This window comes from Arachis duranensis, chromosome 4 (assembly GCF_000817695.3).
Source record: "Arachis duranensis cultivar V14167 chromosome 4, aradu.V14167.gnm2.J7QH, whole genome shotgun sequence".
Taxonomy (NCBI): domain Eukaryota; kingdom Viridiplantae; phylum Streptophyta; class Magnoliopsida; order Fabales; family Fabaceae; genus Arachis; species Arachis duranensis.
In genome coordinates, this window is record NC_029775.3 from 16,355,411 (window position 1) to 16,372,048 (window position 16,638).

The 16,638-nt window shown below is 36.1% G+C and overlaps 2 protein-coding genes and 1 long non-coding RNA gene across 3 annotated transcripts; 2 read left to right on the forward strand and 1 right to left on the reverse strand.

The window, feature by feature from the left end:
• Positions 1-1,337: 1,337 nt before the first annotated feature.
• LOC127746767 (uncharacterized) lies at positions 1,338-2,476 on the reverse strand. The gene is made up of 3 exons (XR_008008479.1): positions 1,678-2,476; positions 1,475-1,596; positions 1,338-1,363 (listed from the first exon to the last, which is right to left on the reverse strand). It is a non-coding gene; the product is annotated as an uncharacterized LOC127746767 (long non-coding RNA).
• Positions 2,477-7,645: 5,169 nt separating this feature from the next.
• Positions 7,646-13,815, forward strand: LOC107483566 (probable acyl-CoA dehydrogenase IBR3). Its single transcript, XM_016104183.3, has 17 exons — positions 7,646-7,973; positions 8,069-8,206; positions 8,489-8,629; positions 8,710-8,841; positions 8,960-9,145; positions 9,366-9,443; positions 9,656-9,766; positions 10,042-10,140; positions 10,212-10,329; positions 10,460-10,722; positions 11,312-11,506; positions 11,647-11,789; positions 11,891-11,975; positions 12,054-12,263; positions 12,541-12,693; positions 13,088-13,192; positions 13,281-13,815. Exons 1-17 carry the CDS (start codon positions 7,836-7,838, stop codon positions 13,470-13,472), a joined length of 2,487 nt encoding a protein of 828 aa, XP_015959669.1. The 5' UTR covers positions 7,646-7,835; the 3' UTR covers positions 13,473-13,815.
• A 447-nt stretch (positions 13,816-14,262) lies between these two features.
• On the forward strand, positions 14,263-16,295 carry LOC107483547 (pectinesterase/pectinesterase inhibitor-like). The gene is made up of 2 exons (XM_016104169.3): positions 14,263-15,331; positions 15,460-16,295. The coding sequence occupies exons 1-2, from the start codon at positions 14,263-14,265 to the stop codon at positions 16,293-16,295; spliced, it is 1,905 nt and encodes a 634-aa protein (XP_015959655.1).
• The last annotated feature ends 343 nt before the right edge of the window (positions 16,296-16,638 follow it).

Genomic DNA, 16,638 nt, shown 5'->3' on the forward strand with positions numbered 1-16,638 from the left:
CTCATAAGCCAAATTTACTCAAAGTGAGTTCCATTTTTAAAACAAAGCCACTCTCGGCATTCTCTTTCCAAAACTTCCAAAACCATGGCAAGTTAAGGATTTATTTCAAAGCATTCAAAATCACCCATCCAACAATGGGATTTTATAACAAAAGTTTCTCGGCAGAGTCCCAAGTCTTTAGGGAAGGTCAACCTATATCAATTCCTTAAAATTCATTGAAACTCTTAAAATCATAAATCCTCGGTTCAAGTAAATAAAACTGAATTTATTATAAGACCGATCATACAAAATCACAAGTTCCAATCCGGTCCAAAAATCAACTCATTTGAAATGGAACCGGTTCATTTGAATCAAACCATTTTCAGGTTTCTTTTTGGAACCCATTTTTCCAACTCTTCCAAAATGCCTCAAACTTGATTACTCAATCAAAAGTCTAGGTTCCTTTAAAAATCACTAAAACTCCTTTTTATATTGAAATCAATATTAAAACATCATTCTTTCCCTCAGTGATTCAAACGGTAAAAATAGTTCAGTTCTAAATAAGCCGAACTCAATGTATAAGGTTCATCAAATAAATTAAGCTTGAAAACATAAATTTCCTTTTTAAAAAAATCAAATAATACAATTTCTCAAATCCAACCCTTTTTTAAATAACCTTACAAACAAGTGTAGGATTTTGTAGAAATTTCGACAGCACCTCCCCTAAAACTTGGACTTTTGCCACCCGGTTCGGGTCCCAACTAAACCATTTCTCATTCCTTTTCAACAGCTCAAAACCAGAAATCAATTTAAAACAAGCTAAATCCAACAATCGCCTCAGTGGCGTATCTCAAGGATACCATTTCAAAATCAACTCAATATTGAGCGATATAACTCATTTCCAAAGCTTTAAAGAAGCGGTTCAATAACAAATCATTTGTCCAAAACCAAATCAATTAAAATGAACCAGGCTAAATTCAAAGGTACATTCGACTTTTCAAATCATCAAAATAATTTACTCAAATCAAATCGGTCCTCAACGGATTAAACTCAGATTCAAATCTTTAAAGAATCAACTTCAAACATTACATTTCACAAAGCCGCACAACAATTCAGCCCCATCAACATCCATAATCATTCGAGTCAATCAAATAATACATAAGGCAGATACAATCACTAAATACACAATATCTCACATCAGTATCCATATGTAATAATTCCAATACATAAAACTTAGTTTTTGGAAAGCGCCCCTACCTCAAAACACAAATCCATAACCCAAACGTCTCACAGAGTCCTTTCCGTCTCAACTCGAAATCCACAATCACAATTCCGGCAGCCAAAACCTCAGCTCCCAATCACGTTCGCAACAACCATAGCAACACTAATCGTAACATACAATAATCAGGACTCTACCCCACGTTATCAAAACTCGTATTCATTAACCGAACACAACAGAATACTAACGCGAGGCTTTCGAATTATACTTACTTACCGAAATAACACAAAGGAACAACTGCGACTCCGAACCGACCTGACAACAGCCCCGTAGCGGCAGAAAGCTCCGGTGGCTCAACAACCACCTTAGTTTCGATGCACATTTATCGGAACTCAACCCTGTGTAACCAAAATCTCAGAATCTCTAACGAAATGTATCAGGGCACTAACTTTAAGGGGTTTCGGAAACCAAACGCTTACCAAGAAAAACAGTTTCTGGCGGCCACAATACCGATCCCGGCAGCCAAAGGCGTGGCAGCCATGACAACAACAGTAGTGGAGTTTCAAAGGTGGCAGAAACCCCTCCTTCCACGGCTCCCATGGTGGCTCCCGACAGAGACTGTGGCGGATCTGAATGGCAGCAGCAGTTAGCTTTCTTTAATGGCGACAAGAACAATGGCAGCGCCCAAGGATCCCGGCGGCGGCGGCGGCAGACCAGAGCACCAGAAGCAGAAAGGATTCATCTTGCTTCCCTCTCACACGTCCGTTGCACAGCAGTGGCCTCCACTGGCGACAGCGGCGGATCCCCACCTCCTCCCAGACTCAGACGCGAGTTCTCCTTCGCATCCACCTGTCATGCTCGACGGCGACCACTACAGACCCTTTCAGAGCAGCGATGGCGGCGAGGCTTGAAGCAGCGCCCTTCCTCCTCTTCGCGGCAGCTCTATCGTCGACAACAGCAGTGCTGTTGGAGGTTATGGAAGCAGTGACGGCAGAGTTGGCAGTGGCAGAATCGCGACCGGGCAGGGACGCAGGGCATGGCTTCGACAGCGGCGCTCCCCGCGTGCGGCAGAGCGTGACGGCAACGAAGCCTCATCTCCCTCCCTCGCGTCACTCACTCTCTTCTCGTTCAGATCTCCCTTCCTCTTTGTTAACGACGGCGGCGACGATGGCAGTGACTCCCACCGCGCCGCCTCCCTCTTCTCCCCTCTATCTCGTTTTTCTTTTGCTTCTGTTCCTTTCTTTCATGAAGAAAGAACAAAAGGAAACTGTGCGTGCTATAGCTGCTGGGTTCTGGGGGGAAAAAGGTAGCTAGGTTAGGGTTTAGGCAAAATTAGGTTTCATTATTTTGAAAATTAGGTTTAGGGGTAATTTGGTAATTTCAAATAAAATTGGGTATAATATAATAATTGAAATCCAAATTAAATCCAACACTATTTGTCCATAGAAAATACTATTTGCTCATCAATTTCACAAATTATTTTCAATAAAATGTCCAAATCCAAAAATCAGAAATAATATACTTAATTTCTTCATTTTCCAAAATAGCAGTAATAATATTTAAAATATTACTTATCTAATCCAAATCATATAAAATCCTTATTATTTCATAACTATCAACTTTATACTTTAAGTATAGAAAATAATCCAATAATTATAAAATTGGATAATAATCATAACTTATCTCAAATCCAATAAATCAAAACTTGCCTTAATTATCTATAATAAAATAATCTCTGAAATTAAGGCTATAAATAATTGTAGGATTTGAGACTTGCTCATAATAAGACTTTTCAAAGATTCTGGGTCTTACACAATGGGGCAAATGCCTCCACATATTTGTAAGTGGGTCTGTGCTTACACGCGTGCACGTTCTTTTTCTTCTCGTTCCTGTTTTTTCTTTTACAAATTTATGCACACACATTTTTTTTTTATTCCTTCTTCTTCTTCATTCCGATATTGCATTTTCTTCTTCTCTTTCTTTTTCGTTATTTTTCTCATTCGTTATTATCGTCACTACCACCACCAACACCTCCTCCTCTTCCTCTTTCTTTTCTTATTGAAATTTCTGCTCCTCCTTTCTTTATCTCCATCCTCACTACCACTACCACCATCTCCTTCTCATTTTTCTTTTCTTATTTAAATTATTTCGATCCCTTCTTTCTTTTTCCTCTTTCTCCTGCTCTTTCTCCATCATCATTATTATCATCGTCGTCTTCTTCTTATATGTATAACAGAAAAAAAGAAAGAAAGAAATAAGAGGAAAAAAGAAGAAAAAAATGCAGTATTAAAGAAGATATTTTTGTGCTTTTATAGCAAAATTTCAGTGTAAAAACTAAAAAATTTATGTGTTATTATTAAAATTTTGTTGGTGTATTTATATTCTGATAAATTCTGCATAATTCAAAACTCTTCTTCTTTCTCTTCCTCATCTTTTGCTGCTGCTTCTTCTTCTTTTTCATCATCATTATCATCATATTCTTTTTTTATTCATTTTTTCATCCTCCTCATCTTTTGCTTCTTCTTCTTTTTTTTTTCATCATCGTCATTATCTTCTTTGTTATTTGTTATTTATCTTTTGCTTCTTATTTTATCTTCTCAAGTTTCTTCTTATTTTACCTTCTTAATAAGAACAAAAACAAAAAAGAATCAAACAAAGAAAAAGAATTAACACATAATGCTGCAACATTACTAGGAAGAGGATGAAACTACATTCATTTAACTAAAAAAAAGAAAGAAATAAAAAAAAGAAAAAATACAGCATTAAAGAAAAATATTTTTGTGTATTTGTAGCAAAATTTCAATGTAAAAACTAATAAATTTATGTGTTATTGTTAAAAAATTTCGGTGTATTTTTATTTTGATAAATTCTGCACAATGTAAAACTTTTTCTCTTCCTCCTCCTCATCTTTTATTGCTTCTTCTTGTTTATCTTTTTCTTATTTTATTTTCTTATAATTCTTCTTATTTCATTCTCTTAAGTGGAATAAAATTAAAAAAAAAAAGAAGAAAAATCAATATTACAAAATTACTAGGAATGAAGAAAAGGAGGAAAAGAAAAAAATGCAATAACAACAACAATAAAAGAACAATGATGGAGAGAAAATACACAAAAAAGAATAAGATCCGGTCTTTGTTTGTGTGCTTATTTTCGAACTAAGTTTATGTATTGCAATCATTAAGTAAGATTGGTGCATTTCTGAGTTAATTGAGGTGGATTCTGGATTTAATTTTAGAGTTAATTGAGGTGCATTTCGAAAGTAGCCTCAGACAAAAAGTGTACCTTATTTAGATTCAAAATGTAACGAAATTAAATATAAAATGCACCGAAATTACTTAATGATAAACCTCTTAAAAACTTGTGTCACAATTAAAAAATTTTAGTGTCAAAATTGAGAAGCTTCTATATAACCGTTAAAAAATTTCAATGTTATTTTCTGATAAATTTTGCATAACTCAAAACTCTTCTTCCTCTTCCTTCTTCATCATTATCATCTTCTTCTTTTTTTTTTCTTATTCATCTTCTTCTTCTTATTTTACTCTCTTAATAAAAATAAAAAAAATCAAACAAAAAAATACATATTGTTGCAAAATCAATAGGAAGAGGAGGAGGAAAAGAAAAAAAATGTAGCAAGTCAAAAACAACAACAACAGCAATAAAAGAATAAGGATGAGGATGAAACACGCGAAGAGAAAGGAATCTGAAGAAAAAAGAGGAGGAATGGAAAGAATAAGGAGAAGAAGAAGAAGGAGGAGGAGGACGAGAAACACAGGATATGAAGGTCGGAAGAGGAACGCGAAGAAGAAGGAGGAACACGAAAAAGAACGACGTAATTTTACGCGCCCGTTATGTAAGTGGGCTTTGTTGAGTTAGGGTTAACTTGATTGGACTTAGTTAACAAAAAGGCTTGGATGTATAATGAAACTGTCAAGATAATTACATATATGAGTCTTTATCTAAAAAAATTATTTATAATATTTTTAGAGTATTTATCCATTTTGGTCCTCAAACAATTTCGGATCAAACACTTTAGTCTCCAACAAAAATTAATTACTCGATTGGTCCCTAACAATTAATTCTGTCAGCCACTTAGGTCTTTGACTCCATCAACTCTAATGGAAGATAAAATGGTCCCTGACAACTCTAACAGGGGACAAAATGATCACTGACAACTCCAATAGGGATAAAATGATCCCTGACCCCTTTGTTCGAAAACGACACTATTCTTCCCTAATTTTCATCATATCTCGCATAACCCTAACATTCATACTCTCCTTCTACACCTTCACAGTCTTCCTTTCCATCTTTTCCTTCCTCTTCTTCAACTTCAAGATCAAGCCATTGTGTAATTGCCATGCGTGTCGCACCTACCTCAATATGTCTTGGACCACACACTTTCTAATTCTCTGTGGCTGGTACCCCCACCTCCTCCGCACTTCACTCACCAGAAGCATCTATTTCCACGTCTTCGATAACAGCATCACCTCCAACTTCGACAACGTCCACCACATCCTCAAGACCAAGTTTCACAACCACCCCAAGAGCACGTCTCTCTCCACTCATAGGCAAGTAATATATATTGTTGGACATTAGGACATCATGAGAAGATATTCTCCTTCGACATCATATGTAAATTCTCATTTGAAATGGACTCCGAGTGCTCAATTCTTTCTTTTCCGAAGTCCAAGTTGATAGACTGCTTTGACCTCGCATCCAAACTATCAGTACAACGAGCAATGTCGCCGTTGTCGCTCATATAGAAACTGAAGCGATTACTGAACATTGGTTCGGAGAAAAAGCTGAAGAAAACAATCGAAGTGATGTGGTCATACAGATGATAGGGTAGAGGAGGAGGGAGATGGTGACGACGACGACGAGTCTTAACAGATCAAACTTGCTGTCTAAATTCATGGAATCCATCGAAGACGACAAGTACTTGAGAGACATAATCATTAGTTTCCTGAGTATGAATTGGTTGAAAACAAGTTGAGAATTTTTCTTCTTGTGAACATTGAAGTTGTAGAGTGTGCATTGTGTAATTTGAAGTTATAGTGTTAGACTGTTAGTGTTATGTGAGATATGATGAAAATTGGGAGAGAACAATGTCATTTTCGAACAGAGGAGGTCAGAGACTATTTTGTTCCATGTTAGAGTTGCTAGGGACTATTTTATCCTCCGTTAGAGTTGACAGAATAAAGGACTTAAGTGACTGACGGAATTAATTGTTAGAGACTATTCGAGTATTTAGTTTTAGTTAAAAACTAAAATGTCTTATCCAAACTTTTTTAAATATCAAAATGGATAAACTTATCAACAACATTTCTTTTAAATACGAAAAATATTTTTTTAAACATATAATTTTGGTATTTGAAATTATTTTTTAATAACTTGCTTTTATTTTTCATTAGTTTGGTACCCATAAAAATGATACATATAAAATAATTTTAATATATATAAATGACTCTTTTCATTTTTATTTTTTGATTTTTAATGTAATTTTTATTCCAGTAGATCTAGGATTAATAAATTGTTGTATATTATATACACAACGAAATTCAAACTTGTTAAATAGACAAATAAGATGACCACTCCACCAATCTAAATTAGTTAATAATCCATTCAAGCAAATTCTACTTTCTGTATATAAATGTAACAACCTAATATTAAGTACTTATTTCGGCACCATTATTTTGATAAAAAAATTTTTTTCAATTAAAGAAAGACTTTTTTTTATTTTTTAGTGTCTTTGACAAATTTTTAATAGTAAAAAATAAAAATACTAAAAAAATAAAAAACATCTTTTTTGATAAGTTACAGTCTACATCCTTTTTTAAAAGATATTTTTTATCTAATAAATAATCAAAAAAATATTTTTATATTGTTATATCTAAACATAATTGAAATATAAAAAAAATTTACATGAAATATCCAAACATAAATTTTTTTTTATTTTTCTAAATTTTTTTTTTAAAAAAATAACTAAAAAAAAATTTTAAAAACTAATAAAAACAATTAATTCAAAGAAGTTCTTAATTCTTAATGGAGTTTAGATATGTGATAATTTATTTATTAACTTGCTGAAACCGAAAACATTGTGAGAAATAAATTAAAAAAATCTTCTGAATAAGGGTGGAAAATTCGGATGGAGTGATGGACTATCAAACGTTCAAATTTGAAATTTGTCATTTTCTTTAAAATCTGATAATTAATTAAGAATAAAATGTATTTAATTTAACTCTAATATTTTCAAGAAAAAAACCTCTAATATTTTTATTCTCCGTTTATAACGACATAAAAATCTTTAATATAGTTATCTGAAAAAAAAGATAAGATTAAAATAAAGAAAAAAGAATCCAATGGGACGATCCGACCATGAGGGCAGTTAAACTTAAATCTTAAAACTTAAACTGCTGTATCAGGAAGTGACGAAAACTGTCGTCCTGAGCACGATGTTATGTATGATAGATATATTTGGAAAGATAGATAGATAGATAGTAACTATAAAAATCTCTCATAATCAAGCACAATATTATATTATTATTGTAGAAGATCAAGCAAGATAACATAAAAATTTTCGGCAAAGAAACCTTGCATCTCATCTTCATCTGCAAATTCTGGGACACATCGAAGGCCAGACATGGCCGTGAATACATCGGAGCTTGTTGCCAAGCTCACCCCGGAAACTCAACACTTCAGCCTTGACTCTCTTCTCCGCTTTTGTACCTCCAACGTTTCTGGGTTTCCTCCTTCACCCTCCCATTTCAATGTCTCACAGGTTCGCTTCGATCCTCTTTCTTTGCTTTTGGGTATGCTTCTTTTGTTTTTTAGCTCTTGCTTTTGATGGTAAAATAAGGGGTTGAATTGTTGCAGTTTGGGCATGGACAGTCCAATCCAACGTACCTGATCGAAGTTGGTTCTGTGGGGTCACCTTTGAAACGATATGTTCTCAGAAAGAGGCCTCCAGGGAAATTGCTGGCGTCAGCTCATGCTGTCGACAGAGAATTTCAGGTTCTTTTTCTTTTCACTATTCATCTTTATTCTGGAGATGAGAATATTGCCAGTGAAGAAAACTAGGAAGTTTTTTAAGTGAATCTAGTTGGCACTGATGATGAGTAAGGCGAACTAAAATGGCTATTTTGTTAATCAGAGTGAAAAACAATTGATTTGCCTGTTGTGTGTCACCTATGCTGCAAAAATATGAATATTGGAAAAAATTAGTAGCAAACTTAAGAAGTTGCATGATTAAAATGTATTATTTTTGCATCATAGCTGTTTATTACCAACTCACAGGTTCTTAAAGCGTTAGGCACTCATACTCAAGTTCCAGTTCCTAAAGTTTTCTGCTTGTGCGATGATCCAAATGTTATTGGAACAACATTTTATATCATGGAGTTTTTGGAGGGGCGTATATTTATTGACCCCAAGCTACCGGTATGATTTGCATGCCAGTTATGTTCAGTCTTCTCTGCTTCGATCTGTGATTTCTGAATTATGTTGTATCAATGTATCAGGGTGTGGCACCGGCGAGGAAAAGGGCAATATACCTGGAAACTGCTAAAACCTTAGCTTCCTTACATTCTGCTAATGTGGACTCCATTGGTTTGGGAAAATATGGGCGGCGAAATGATTATTGTAAAAGACAGGTAAATAAGTCATTTAAATGATTAAACATTCAATTGCCTGGTTATTTAGCTAGGCTTCGAATCAAACTAGTTTTAGATAACCAAGTTTTACCAATAATGGAAAGCCTGATTGTTTTAGATTGAGAGGTGGGCTAAGCAATATGTTGCCTCAACTAGTGAGGGGAAACCTGCAAGAAATCCGAAAATGTTTGAACTGATTGATTGGCTACAACATCACATACCTCCTGAAGATTCCTCAGGGGCAACAGCTGGCTTGGTTCATGGAGATTTTCGTGTGGACAATCTGGTATTCCACCCCACTGAGGTAAGATGCATATAGTAAGGATATATACTTAACTTAAATTTTGTTGGGTGAAAAACGTTTTTCTCTCTGGACATGGTTAAGACAAAATTAGAATACAATAACCACAGTGGTAAAGGAAAGTGAAAATTTATGTTGTTCATGTATAGATTATCATTCGGGATTTATAACAAAGACATCTTTACATAAGGCTTATGCCTGGTGAATCTTTTTTTATCTGCAGGATCGAGTAATTGGTGTACTTGACTGGGAACTTTCTACCCTTGGTAACCAAATGTGTGATGTTGCATATAGCTGTATGGTATGACTTTATATTGATGTTTGTGTCAAGATTTGCGCCTTGAATTTTATGCACTGCATGGTAGTTTTGCACCTTATCTTATGTATACAATCTCAACAGTTGGTATTGTGTGAGTTTTTAAAGCTAATCTTAATAACGATCATAGTATCACATTATGTAGGTTGTTCGTTAATTAGATTACCAGTGAAGTTCACTGTATCTTTCTTTTGCAGTCGTACATTGCAGATATTGGGCCTGACAAAGTACGAGAAGGCATGGAACGTGGATTACCAGAGGGAATTCCTTCACTGCCGGAATATTTGGCTGAATACTGCTCAGTCGCAGTACGTGCTAAAACACTAATATTCATTGTTGTATATGCTCAATTTGGAATTACTTTTATCACCTATTCGATGTTCTTTTATAGACTAAGGATATTGATTTCGGGCTGTCACCTTTGACACTTGTATATTTTCATCTACATGTTATTCCTAGCTGAATTTTGCATCATATAATACTTATCTGATGTCTGACGATAGTCAACTGAAGTAGTTGCTGATTTTGTATCCTACATTTATCTATGCTAATAAATCTCTAACGGACAAGTTTTGGATGTCAGGGAAGAAAATGGCCCTTTGCTGAGTGGAGGTTCTATGTTGCCTTTTCTTTCTTTCGAGGGGCTTCAATTTTTGCGGGAGTATATAGCAGATGGGTTAAGGTATGTAAAAGATGCCATTGGCATTGAAGTTTAAGATTAAATATTTTACTGAATCTTTTCGTGCAATACAGGGTAATGCATCAGGAGGTGAGCGTGCTCGACACGCAGGGGTACTCGCAGATGGTCTTATAGATGCTGCTTGGAACTTTATTGAACAGAAATCTGTACTTCCTCAGCATCCTCCATCCGGTAGCTATACTGTTTAAATATTATAGGGTCTTATATGCAATTTAGTTTACTTTATTGGAAGGTAATCATATTAGAAACAGTTATTATCACTATCCCAATAGCTGAGGCTTTCTTACTCTTAACAAATCAGATGTGAATGCACAAACCCATTCAAAAGAGTTGGTGGAAGGGAACGACATGCAGGGCCTATCAAGTGGGGGGAAGTTTGTTCCTAGTCAAAAGGTTTTGACATTAAGGAACAAACTAATCAAGTTCATGGAGGAACATATATACCCCATGGAAAATGAATTCAACAAACTCGCCCAGTCAGAATCACGTTGGACTATTCATCCGGCTGAGGAGAAGTTAAAGGAGATCGCAAAGAAAGAAGGCTTGTGGAACTTATGGATTCCTGTATGCTTCTAATTCTGCTCTTCTGTAATATATTTCTTCTGTATGTTGTTATTTCACAAGCATCTAGCATTCTCCCATTTGATTTTGATATATAATAGCTTCCTCTACATCTTAAGTAATAGCATAGAAGTGTTTGCTAGACCTTGTTATGACCAGTTTTCTAGTGAAATGCTGTTAATAATAACTTAAAAATTGAAGGTTTCTGATGTAATGCACTCGACTTTGTACGAGTTCAATCCGTTTACTATGTGTTTAGACAGATGATACCTATACCTTTTAGCTCAAGCCTGATTGTACATTGAAATATTCGATTTGATTGCCAATTTGGAAGTTTCAGAATCAGAGAACTATTATGTCATAGCATACCATCAAAATGGTTAGATGGTCATTTTCCTTTTGCAGAAGGGCATAGCGTAAAATAATAGAATGTAAAACTATATGTCTTAGCACATAAAGCTTTGAAAGATTGATCCAATTTGGAGTTTGTTGTCTATGATTACTTTTCGACTTCTAGTAGTTTCACTTTTTGGTATTAGCATCTTATTAAGGATAAATTCTGAGTAGATCTGTTCTAAAATTTTTTATGCAGCATGATAGTGCTGCAAGGGCAAAAAATATACTCTTTGGTGGGAGAAATAGTGATCTCTCCAATGATGCAAATGACTTGTTATTGGGTGCTGGTCTCACAAATCTTGAATATGGATACCTTTGTGAGATTATGGGTCGTTCTGTTTGGGCCCCACAAGTATTTAACTGTGGTGCACCTGACACAGGTAATATGGAGGTAAGATATAACTTGAAGATTTCTTAAGGTTGTCCATAGTCGATCGACTTTAATTTGATTCCATTGTGGGTGATAAGCACGTCTGTCTACCTACCTTGCATATTTATTGGAGCTAGCTAACATGTTATTTTGCATATTAGGTGTTACTTCGCTATGGAAACAAAGAACAAATGCAAGAATGGCTTATTCCTTTGCTTGAGGGGAAGATTAGATCTGGATTTGCTATGACAGAACCACGTGTTGCGTCTTCTGACGCAACGAACATTGAGTGTTCTATCAAAAGGTGGGGAATATTCGAAACTATAAATGCATTATGGAATTAACAAAGAAAGCATAGATTTGAGCCAAGCTGCTTGATTTTTTAACTATTTTTTTCTTTTAAAGACAAGGAGATTCATATATTATCAATGGGACAAAATGGTGGACAAGTGGCGCTATGGATCCCCGATGCAGAATTCTCATAGTCATGGTGAGTATTTAGTTGAAAGTTATTGCATTAGGTGTATGCTATTCCTATCAATCATGAGTGACCAAAATATATGCACAGGGGAAAACTGACTTCAATGCAGCAAAGCATAAACAGCAATCTATGATCTTAGTGGACACCCAGACTCCTGGTGTTCGCATAAAGAGACCCTTAACGGTGTTTGGATTCGATGATGCACCGCATGGACACGCCGAAGTAACATTCGAAAATGTTCGTGTGCCAGCAGAAAATATTATACTCGGAGAAGGACGTGGATTTGAGATTGCTCAAGTAAGTTGAGGAATGCTTTCTTTTTAATTATTACTAGCATCTGATGTTGCTTAGAACTCTATTGTCCACAAACCTTAGCATCTTTCGGAGGCAATAATACCATTTAAAGGTGTCTAAGTTGTATCAAAGTGAACATATTCGATGTTGTTGATGTTTGACATCATGATCTGCCGAATGGAAAAATTAGTTTTAATGTATCCTTTAGAAGATATTATATTTTTGCATTACTTGCGATATACCAGACACACTAAATATTTCCTCTGTTGCGGACTTGCAGGGTAGGCTAGGTCCAGGAAGGCTGCACCATTGCATGAGATTGATAGGCGCTGCCGAGCGAGGAATGCTTTTGATGGCTCAAAGAGCTCTTAATAGAAGAACATTTGGGAAGTTGATTGCTCAACATGGTTCATTTCTTTCAGATATGGCGAAGGTATCCCTATTGAGCAAATCCATGGTGTCATGTTTAAAAGCAATAATCTAGGAGTGTCAAAAATACTTAATAAGATTTCCTAACAGGATTATTGCCAATAATATAGAATACTTAATAAGATTGCTACTTTTTAAATTGATGATTATGCTAACAATCATAATTTTTTTCTTAGCTAATAATTAAAATTATCATTGTTAATGATGAGAGGATTGTCAAGTTGCTGATACTCTACATTGCCTTAGAAATCTGAATTGTTAGTAAAGAGGGAAAATTGTAGATGTAGGTAACTTAAAGAGAGTATTAACAGTAATCTGATAGATTGCTCTTACAAAAGGATCTCATATAGTTTTAACATTACATAAACTCTATACTTATTTCGTTTTCTGTTGTTCAGTGCCGTATAGAGCTCGAAAAGACCAGATTGTTGGTGTTAGAAGCAGCTGACCAGCTTGATAAGCATGGAAACAAAAAAGCTAGAGGGATACTAGCAATGGCCAAGGTAAGTTCTCATTCCCATTTGCAATAATTACTATGATTTCTCACTTTATGTTGGTTTTCTTTCGACGCTGTGCTTTGTTTTCGAGCAGGTAGCCGCACCAAACATGGCGCTGAAGGTGCTTGACATGGCCATTCAAGTGCATGGAGCAGCTGGTGTGTCGTCTGACACAGTCCTATCACAACTGTGGGCCGCCGCACGGACGCTGAGAATTGCCGATGGTCCGGATGAAGTACACTTGGGTACCATTGCCAAGTTAGAACTTCGAAGAGCCAAGCTTTGAGAAAGTGAAAATTTTTCAACATACAATCACCAAATGCAAACCCCAAAGAAGAAGAAAGAAAGGAAAGCAGTAGGTTAAGCAAGGAAGATTCACAATCCCTCAATCTTTTATTTTATTTTATTTTTTTATTTTTAAGTTATAGACACTATTAAGAAAGGGTGGTTGTGAATGTTTTAGATTATTATGCATTAAATGTAATTCAGGAGTATGTACTATATTTCAGAGTAATGTGTATGAATGTTGTTAACAATAAGTTTCCCAATTGTGTATGGGGTTTGTTAATACTCTATGATGGAATATCAATAAATTATACTTTAGCGTAAATATCTATACAAGTTTGAAAGCTTGGTTTTTATTCTTGAAATCATAATTTGAGATGTATAAACTGCAATTCAAATTGTAAATGATAGTATATTATCATGGTACAGAATGTTCCTTATCAAAACAGCCATATATTATGCAACTGCCATTGACAAATTTCTATAACCGATTTCAACCTCCTTGTTAATTTGTTTTCCTATCTTTACACATTGAACTCCATGATTCAAGGAGCTCCTCTAGATTTTATCATTTTTAACCATTGTTTTTCAACAATTGTTGTTACATAAAAATGCCAAGTTTAGCATTGGGTAAAAATAGACATATTGTGGTGTATGCCACTCGATGTTTAAATAGCAAGCGATAATTAAGTTCATCAAATCACAAGTTCACTAGGGCATTGATAAGCCCTGCCCAAGAAACATTTTCTTTGATCCTTTTCATTAGCATTTTTATTTTAGGAAAAAACAAAATGGCGGAAGGCAGTAACGGAGACCAGAAGAAGAAACTGGCCATTATTAGCATCTCCATGATCCTTCTTGTGGCCATGATCGCGTCGGTGGCGATCGGCATAACCAGCCACCGAGAAAAAGGATCAAAGGGCAGAGAAGACGACGAGGAGGAGCCCCACGTGGCAAAATCTCAGAAGAATGTTGAGGTGATTTGCCAATCCACGGAATACAAAGAAACATGCGAAAAGAGTCTTGCAGATGCATCAACCAAAACCTCAGACATGAAAGAACTCATAAAAGCAGCATTTAACTACACAACGGTTGAGTTAGCAAGTCACATTGAAAACTCAACTTTATATCAAGAATTGGGAAAGGACAACATGACAAAACAAGCCTTGGACATATGCAAAGAAGTGTTGGGGTATGCAGTTGACGACATGCAAAAATCAATTGATAAAATGGACAAATTTGAATTAAGCAGAATCAATGAATATGCATATGATATCAAGGTTTGGGTGGCAGGCACCATTTCTCATCAGCAAACATGCTTAGCCGGCTTCGATAACACGTCGACAAAAGCCGGCGAAACCATGGCCAATGTGCTCAAAACCTCCCTAGAACTTAGTAGCAATGCCTTGGACATGATCAATGGAATATCCAAGGTACTCAAGCAATTCGACTTCAGCTCAATAACCGCCGCTAGTAGTACTAACCATAGGAGGCTTCTTGATGAAGAAACTTCCCATTCTAAGGATGGGATTCCTTCATGGGTGGGTGAAAGCCAAAGAAAGCTTATTAAGGCGGGTCCGACCGGCGGCATGGGTGGCATTGTTGGACAGCCTAATGCAGTTGTGGCTCAAGACGGCAGTGGACAGTTTACAACACTCACCGATGCTCTTAAAACCGTGCCAAAGAAGAACTCAAGTCCCTTCATAATTTACGTTAAGGCTGGCGTGTACAAAGAGTATGTCAATGTTGTCAAGAATATGGATCATGTCATAGTTGTTGGAGATGGCCCTGACAAGACTATATTCACCGGTAGCAAGAATTATGTGGATGGTGTCCAAACTTATAACACCGCAACCTTCGGTAAGCCTTGAACTTTTACAATTAGGTGGAAATTTATAATTGTTTTCATGTGAAGTTGATAGTTAAAAATTGTTAAAAGATAATTTAGTCAAATCTGTTAATCTAAACGTGTATTGTTTCTCTTAAAGGTGTGAATGCTGCCAACTTCATGGCGAAGAATATCAGATTCGAGAACACAGCAGGGGCAGAAAAGCACCAAGCTGTGGCACTCAGAGTAACAGCAGACCAAGCCGTGTTCTACAACTGCCACATGGACGGTTTCCAAGACACGCTTTACGTCCAATCACAACGCCAATTCTACCGTGACTGCACCATAACAGGCACCGTAGACTTCGTATTCGGCGATGCAGCTGGAGTCTTCCAAAACTGCAAGCTACTAGTCCGAAAGCCGTTATCCAACCAACAATGCATGGTCACAGCAGGTGGCAGAACCAAAGTTGACAGCCCAACTGCATTGGTTTTCCAGAGCTGCTACTTCACCGGAGAGCCTCAACTTGCCACGTTGAAAACCAAGATTTCATACTTGGGTAGGCCGTGGAGGATATACTCCAAGGTGGTGATCATGGACTCCATCATTGATGATATCTTTGTGCCTGAAGGATATATGCCATGGATGGGAAGCGCGTTCAAGGACACGTGTACGTATTATGAGTATAACAACAAGGGTCCTGGTGCTGACACGTCGAAGAGGATTAACTGGCCTGGGTTTAAGGTCTTGAATTCTCTTGAAGCCATGAGTTACTATCCTGGAAGATTCTATGAGCTTGCTAATTCAACTGATCGTGATGGTTGGATCATTAACTCTGGTGTTCCGTACAGTCTTGGTCCCTTGCTTGCCACCACTAACGCCGGCACCACCGCTACACCTGTCCCCACTATCTTAACTGCCATGCCTGCAGCCACACCCGTTATTTCTGCAGCCAAAACCACAGCCTCAGCACCCGCCGCTGCCACCACTGCATAACTCAAGGTTTTGGAATTATACCTAAAGAAAGTGATCAAGTGTGCAACCAATGGTTATGTACAATATACATTTGTGTGTTTCTTTCTTTATTTAGTAGCTAATTGACCAAAACACTTGGTCAAATACATATATTAATATATAAATAGTGCGTGTTTTATGTCAAATTAGAATGAAATTAAGTCTATATATTTGTAGGTAGCAAAATATTATGATTTTTATAAATGTCTATAATTTATTTTCGTTTTGAAAGCCATGTAATTAAGAACCAAATCAACAATATTCAATAGCACCAAAAATCAACAATATTATATATCAACCAAGCTACATGTCCATTAAAATTAAC